At 39.3% G+C, this 8,196-nt stretch overlaps 1 protein-coding gene across 1 annotated transcript; it reads left to right on the top strand.

The window, feature by feature from the left end:
• On the top strand, positions 4,754-7,634 carry LOC18770070 (beta-fructofuranosidase, insoluble isoenzyme 3). The gene is made up of 6 exons (XM_020569177.1): positions 4,754-4,995; positions 5,134-5,142; positions 5,247-6,100; positions 6,519-6,925; positions 7,097-7,199; positions 7,325-7,634. Exons 1-6 carry the CDS (start codon positions 4,794-4,796, stop codon positions 7,520-7,522), a joined length of 1,773 nt encoding a protein of 590 aa, XP_020424766.1. The 5' UTR covers positions 4,754-4,793; the 3' UTR covers positions 7,523-7,634.

Genomic DNA, 8,196 nt, shown 5'->3' with positions numbered 1-8,196 from the left:
TAATAATAATAATAATAATAATAATAATAATAATAAATATGGTCAGCTTTTGCCATCTTTTCAAGTGTTGTTTAAAAAAATAAATAAAAAAGTCTTGTTCATAACCGTTGAGCTTAGACCCTTGAACCCTTCCAGTTTTTTATTTTTTTTAATTGCCTTTGTTGGCTTTATTATTATTTCTTTTAAAAATTTAAAAACCTAAAATTTGTCTATAAATACCTCTCCCACTCATTTCATTCCACATTCAGAAATCTTGTTCTTGTTACGTGTCATATATGGAATATTGTCTATAAATAGTAGTTTAATTAAATTAAACAATATATAGTTGTGGAATGTATGAGTGTTGTACTATAGTTTTTCTCAAAATAATAAAATATGAAGGATCCTAAAATATAGCATTGTATGGTTGGAGATGGAAAAATTTAACCATGCACTATTCTTTAAAAAATTAATATTTTGGGGGGCTAAATTTTTAACCCTAGACTACATTTAGCCTTATGGCTGGAGATGGCCCACTCATTAGCCAAACACGGACTTAGTCTTATGGGTGTTTTTTGGATTGTACTTGGAAGGTCCTCCTTGGCTTTCCTTGTAACACCCCGACCCTAAATTAAATGTCTGTTTTTACCTATTTAGAGTAAATTATGAATTTACCCTTGGGGTAGGGGTAAATTGGTCACTTTCTTCTTCGGAAGGATTTTGAGACCGTGGATGGTATTCCTGAGTAGGTGGTTCTGAGACGAATTCGTAGACATGCGGTAGGCTTGAATCGGAGTTGTAACGAAAAAGTTACGGGCAAAACAGTATCAGTGGCAAAATTGTAAATATTTCAAAAAGGGTTAGAGTAAAAATCAGATTTTTCACCTCAGCTCTCTCTCTCCTCGCGCGCGCTCGACACTCTCTCTCTCCTCAGTCTCTCTCTCTCCCCGATACCGACTCTCTCTCTCTTCGATTCTCTCAGCTCCGACCACGGCATGACACGAGATCGGTCCCGATCGACTCGCCTCGTCGTCCCGATTAAGACCTGCCCGTTTTTCCCATCGGAAACTACGAAATTCGGCCGTGAGCTCGACTGTTTTGAATCGGAGCTTTCCCGCCGTCGCACCGCCGCCTCCGCCGCTCAAACCCGGTGAGTGAGGTATGGTTTCTCATCCATTTTTCGAGTTCTAGCTGATGGTTGTATAGGTTTGGATTGATTTGCTGGGTAGGAATCGATTTTGAAAGTCTAGGTTTTGGTCGGATTTCAAAATGAAATTCCGGCCAGTTGCCGCTCGAATTGGACCTTCCCGTAGTTGAATGAAGTGATCCTGACCTCGAGTAGAAGCTAGGGTAGGAAGGGTGAGCTCGGGTGTGGAGTTTTTCCGTTTCCGGAATTACTCTACACACCCACGCGCTGCCGGCGCGTGTGGCGACGCGTGGGCGAGGCTGGTGAAGCCATAAATTAACCCGATGAGATCCTTAGGTTGTCACGAGCGCATAGGAATTCACGGATCTCAATTCGGATGTCGTTTGACTATCGAACGGATTTTCGCATATTGTGCGTTATCCGAGTTCGATAGATTTCGACCGTTAGATCTTTTCCGAATTAAAATTTGTTGTTCTAGGTATTTCTAGGACCGTATGAGACTTCACGAATTATGAATCGGAGCCCCGGATGTTCCGATTCAATAATGCAAAGTTTGCGGGTTAGCGATAACCGTAAAATTGTGAACGATTCCTAAACCTGTAATCGGACCTTAGGATACCTTCTTCAATGTGCACGTATGGGGAATTTGGGGAGTTAAGCATTTAATTTGTGATTTCCGCTTCGACGTAATTTTATATTAATTAACGGTTCGTATCTCGAAATAGGTGTTTCGACTGCACGTACTCAGCAAGTAGGACCCTCACGTGGTTAGGCAGCGTGGGAATACTTGTGAGTGGACTTTGTTTTCAATCATATGCATGGTTTTAATTGATGAAAGATTTTTGCATAATGTTTTAATGGCTTATGGAATATATATTATATTCATGAGTTGATTATGATGGTTGTATAGCACTTGGAAATATATTGTGAGTTTGGCATTGTGGGTTTTGAGAGTGCATTTTATATGGGTTGTGGGGAAGTATATTTATATATTCTCTTTAGACGAGATACTTAGGTTGTTGGAGGGTGTTGTGGAAGAATTTGATTTTGAGAGAAGTCGTGTGATTACACTACGTAAGTACCTTCCCCAGTTACTAGTCTCACTCGCGGCGTTGGATGTTCCGGCATGTGAGACACTTTCCATATGCGGCGTTGGATGTTCCGGCGTATGGAAAGACTTTGTATAGAGTTAGGGTCATCACCATGGCGTTGGATGTTCCGGTGTGTGATGATCCAGTCTGCGCGCGTAAGACATAGTTTGGGAGCTACACATGGCATTGGATGTTCCGGTGTGGGAGCTTTGGAGTTTCGTCCCCCGGTTGGACCGCTCATCCCTAGACGTAGGATAGCACCTGGAATCCTGCGGACTAGTCAAACAATCCCCCAGTTGGATTGTTTCCCCGGTACCTAGGTGGTGTGATGAGTATATCGTATAGCTATTTATAGTTATATTTACATATATATATTTATGTATATTTATATGTATACGTATAGTTGAGTGCGTAAGGAATTAGAGTTTGTTTAGTGGTTTGACAGGAGTTGTAAGATTGAGAGAGTGGGTTTCTTTTTGAAGGAGATAACTGGTGTTTTTAGAAGAGTTTTAATGAAGCATGTTTTGAGTAATTAATTAGTGAATTGTGAACCTGCATGACTTGAGCATTATTTTTACATGGTGGGGTTACTATATTATTTTTAATTGCAAATCTGGTTTTTGTCCACTCACATGTTTTCTGTTTTGCGCCCCCCCCAGCCAGTAGTCGCTCCAGGAAGCGTACAAGTGGTGTACGAAGCTCAAACTGTGCATCTTTCTAGTTAGGAACTGAGTAATTTCTTCTACTCAACTGTTCTTGTAATCTAAATTCAGTAGATGCTCTGTATTGCCCATGGTAGAATTTACTTGTGAGGCCGGAGGCCACTCTAGTATGACTTGTAGATTTGTGAAAGAATGCTGCTGGTTGGGATTATTTTTATTTTATGTGTGTTGTAGGTTGATTAATTTTTATTGGGATTGCTTAAATTACAGGGGAGACTCTACCAAAATTTTGGTAGAAAGTCTCGATTTCTTAGTAAGTGGGTCCGGCATCGGGATGATGTCGGAATAATGACGGGGTCCGCTTCGGTTTTCGGAAAATCCTGAGGCGGGTCCTGTCATTCCTCACCATATATAGGATGTGATGTTTGAATCCCATTTTGATTGACTATATACATTTCTTCTCTCATCTTAAAGATCAGATACTGTTTTTTCTTTCTTTTGGGATGCAACTTCTGATCCATCGGTGGTCAATCCATCCATGTTTTTTTTTTCTCTTACCAATTGATCGACTCATATCGCTTGAATAGGTTTTTACGAAATTTGTAGAGTCTAAAACCCAAGGCCGGCTTAGAAACCAAGATTTGAGCTCTTAAATGTACAATTATGAATTCTAAGCAATGGTCGGGTTGTAACTGAGATATTACCAAAAAAAAAAGAAAAGGAAAATGGACAAAAATAGTTGTCCATTGAAGCGTCGTAATAGCTTTGAAGTAGTTGAACCTAGCATGCCGATTGATTATAGAGGCACAATTAGTCAAGTGTGGCACCCTTTGGCCATGTTTCTGGTCCACTGACAAAAATTATATGCAAAATAGGACTGGCTTGTTCACTGTCACTGTCAGTAAGTGACACGAGAGTTGTTCAGTATCACTGTTAGAAAGTAACTGGACCGGTTTGTTCAATTTTAGAGATTCTGATAAAGACAATAATTAGTTATTCATCTGTTAGATTAGTTATATTTTCGGTTTACTAATATATTCTCATCTGTCATTAGTTATGACAGCTCAACATAGTTGTTGTGTATAAAGCCCTTTGTAACAATTTATTCAATAATAAGAATCACACTTCTTTGAACTGGACCATTTTATCTTCGCGCCCTCCTAAACCCCTTACTTTTTCTTTTGTATCAAATAGATAAAAGGCAATGGGAAACATTAAGGCACAAAACAATCCTGTTACCACACGATTGGAATAAATATCTTTGGTCTTAAGTCAAATCGGCTTATTATAAATATTTCTTCCAAGCATATATCAATATTCTCTTGTAGTGCATAACTAATTTTCACATAAAATAAACATTAAAGCTAAAATACTTGGATTGCCAACATCAATAGTGTGCCTGATAACACTTATCCTAAATCCTATGTCCAAGGGTCAAAGTCCTAAAAAAGATGATTCTATACCCTAAAACAATCTGCTACAAAAGGTATGGATATCCAAAAAAATGAGATAAGAACCCAATCCCACCGATAAAACCGAAGTTTATATGAAGTACTATTAAGCTTATAGATAAGAACTGAAACAGAAAACAAATGTCCAAAAACCCTGCACAAGCTTTCTATAGATAATAAGGTTGTTTGTGTTTCAAACATACCTGTCGTAATCCTTAACGAAAACAAAAACATCCAACTCTAATCCAGTACGGAAAACAAGGAAAACAACTCTAATGCAACCGTCCTGGTTGATTTTTCTTGTTTTGTAATGTAGGGTATGCATGGCGTCAAGAACTTCAAACTCTTGTTTCTCTCAAAGTCTAGTGCTATATATAGATAACCCAGGCCCTATTTATCCCAAAGCATTTCCCGATATTTTTTCAATCTAGTTCCTTCCCTTGATACATTCTCTGCAGGATCTATGGATCTAATGGATACTGTGTTGAATAAAAAGTTGGGTCTGGTTTTTGTCTTTGCTGCTTCTGTTTTTCTGGTCATAAACAACAATGGCGTTGAGGCCTCACACAACATATACTCCAGGCTTCAGAATGCTGCTGCCGTTGAGGTGAAGCAACTCCATAGAACTGGTTATCACTTTCAGCCTCCAAAGCACTGGATTAACGGTAAGTATGATACGAATACGAACTCTGTTTTACATAAATTCTATCATCCCTTTAACCATTGATTATTAATGTTACACTCACTGACTTTTATCTTGTGTTCCTTTCCATGGCGGCCAATATTCTGATAACTATCAACAGACCCAAATGGTGAGTACTCTTTCCCTACATGAAAGACTTTTTGCCTCTTTTTTTTTCTTTTCCAAAATCTAGAAAGATAACACTCAAATTTATTTTCTTTTGCAAATTTACAGCACCCATGTACTTCAATGGTATCTACCACTTGTTCTACCAGTACAACCCCAGAGGTGCAGTGTGGGGCAACATTGTGTGGGCTCACTCAGTATCAAAAGATCTCATCAACTGGGAAGCCCTCCCCCCAGCCATATACCCTTCCAAACCCTTTGACATAAACGGCACTTGGTCCGGCTCCGCCACCATTCTTCCAGGCAACAAGCCCATCATCCTCTACACAGGACTCGACGCGGACAAGCATCAGATCCAAAACTACGCCGTTCCTGCCAATTACTCCGACCCATTCCTTCGGGAATGGATCAAACCCGATGACAACCCCCTAGTTGTCCCTAGCCAGGAGATGAACTCGAGCCAATTTCGTGACCCAACAACTGCATGGTGGCATAATGGTCATTGGAGGATTTTGGTGGGTGGCAAGAGAAAGCATAGAGGGATGGCTTGGTTGTATAGAAGTATTGATTTCAAGTACTGGGTGAAGGCCAAGCACCCTCTTCACTCTGCTCCCGAAACTGGCATGTGGGAGTGCCCCGACTTTTTTCCTTTGGCATTGAATGGGAGGAGTGGAGTGGACACATCAAAAGTTGGTGAGGATGTGAAACATATTTTGAAGGTGAGCCTTGATGAGACTAGGTATGAGTACTATACACTTGGAAAATATTTTCCTGAGAAAGATAGGTACGTGCCTGATAATACTTCGGTGGATGGTCGAGCTGGGTTGCGATTGGATTATGGAAACTTTTATGCTTCCAAGACTTTCTTTGATCCTTCAAAGAATATGAGGATTTTGTGGGGCTGGGCTAACGAGTCAGATGCTGCTGACGATGATAAAGCTAAGGGATGGGCTGGAGTTCAGGTACATGATTGCTAACCTTTTATTTTGTATTTTTTTTCATTCGATTAAGGACATGTTTCGGGATTGAGATTGAGTTGGATTATGAGGTAAAATTGGATTGGAGCGGATAACACTAATCCAATGGTATGTTGGATTGAAGTGTGTTATTTACATGGCCTAACAGGATTTGACATAATCTCATCCAAGTGAAAACGAACTCTTTGGCGGGATTCATAATCCAATTAGATTTGGGCCTAGTTGTTTTAAGACCACCAAACATATATCTTACTAGGATTGTGAATTGTTTCCAATCATATAATCCAACTCACCAACTGATCCCATAGTTTTATTTCTCTCCTTACTTTGTATAGCAATTATATATGTGCACTGCCATATATACTAAGATAGCTTCATTTTTTGGATTGTTATAATTTTGTAGACAATTCCAAGGGTGGTGTGGCTAAGCCCCGATGCTAAACAAGTGGTTCAATGGCCTATCAAAGAATTAGAAACTTTGAGGGGGCAAAAGGTGGACATGAACAATCAAAATGTGGAACAGGGACAGCATGTTGAAGTAAAAGGAATAACTGCTGCTCAGGCCGACGTTGAAGTTACCTTCTCCTTTGGGAGTTTGGAAAAAGCCGAGGAGTTTGATCCTAACTGGGCCAACCTCGATGCCCAAACCGTCTGCAGCCTAAGGCGTTCGGACGTTCCAGGTGGCGTCGGTCCATTCGGGCTCTTGACACTGGCTTCTCAAAACCTGGAGGAGTTTACTCCTGTCTTCTTTAGAGTTTTTAAAACTAAAGAGAATAAGCATAAGGTTCTCATGTGCTCTGACGCAAAAAGGTTTGTCTTTGTCTTACTCTTCTTAATTTATTATCGAAAAATGATAGTAGTTTACAGTATTTGATACATTGTTGATATTTAATAACATCGATTTACTTCCATTTTTTTTTGTACTCACCGGGGAACTATTCCTTCACATTCGTTAACTCTTAATTTTATTGGATGTGACAGTTCTTCATTGAGGCCGTTTAATGAAAAGTTGTATAGACCATCATTTGCTGGCTTTGTAGATGTAGATTTATCTGCTGATAAGAAGATTTCACTCAGGAGTTTGGTACGAAAACTTAATCCCTTCACTTCCTTTCTCAATTAGTAACTCATTTATATTATTAATTCCTTAATTAATAAATAATGACTATTTTCGTTCTTTTTTTTTCTTTTTTTTTTTTAAAACTGCAGATTGATCATTCGGTTGTTGAAAGTTTCGGAGCTGGAGGAAAAACATGCATCACCTCAAGGGTTTATCCCACACTAGCCGTTAACGATGCTGCTCACTTGTTCGTCTTCAACAATGGAACTGAGCCTGTTACAGTCCAGACCCTCTCCGCATGGAGTATGAATGCTCCTCAACAGATGAACCAAAACTTAGAATTCTGAGCATATATAATAGAATGTTTAGGATTTAATCACAAGAAAATTCATGCTTGGTTAAATTAATCATGTACTTATTGTAAACATTTATTCATTAATGAAGTTGATTTTCAAATCAGAGAAAGAAAAAGGAGAAAGAATTAATGCATATTAAGGCATAAAATATGTCTTTAAACTCTGGATTTGCCGTTACCACCATTACCTGGTGGATTTGTATTGTAGATCTGAGTACATGTACTTTTGTCCTCCAAATTGGAGGTTTTATATTTTTCTGGCATGCACAATTCTCTTCGGATCTGTTTGGGCCTAAATTCAGCACGCCAAGATCAAAAGACAAGCCCATTACCTGCCCAGCCCAAAAAGTTTGAGGATAACAAAATTTAAATCAAAACAGATTGGGCTTCACGCCAGGATGTCAAAAACGAAGCCCCCGGCCCAAGAAAGACCAAACTCTCATTTGGACTTCAAAGATCAGCCCGTAATTTTTGTTGGGTTCAAACCCAAGGGATTAAAAACACACACACGTGATTGCCTCAACTTTGAAAAGTCAGCGATTCCAACTAAGTTTAAAATATGAGAGGGACATCTCTGAAACACTGCCAACAGAAGATCAAAAACCATCTGTATTCGAGATTTTGCTCCAAATCAATACACCATCTTCCGAAGAATTCACGGATCAC

Source organism: Prunus persica, chromosome G7 (genome assembly GCF_000346465.2).
Source record: "Prunus persica cultivar Lovell chromosome G7, Prunus_persica_NCBIv2, whole genome shotgun sequence".
Taxonomy (NCBI): domain Eukaryota; kingdom Viridiplantae; phylum Streptophyta; class Magnoliopsida; order Rosales; family Rosaceae; genus Prunus; species Prunus persica.
This window is presented reverse-complemented; position numbering and strand designations above follow the sequence as displayed.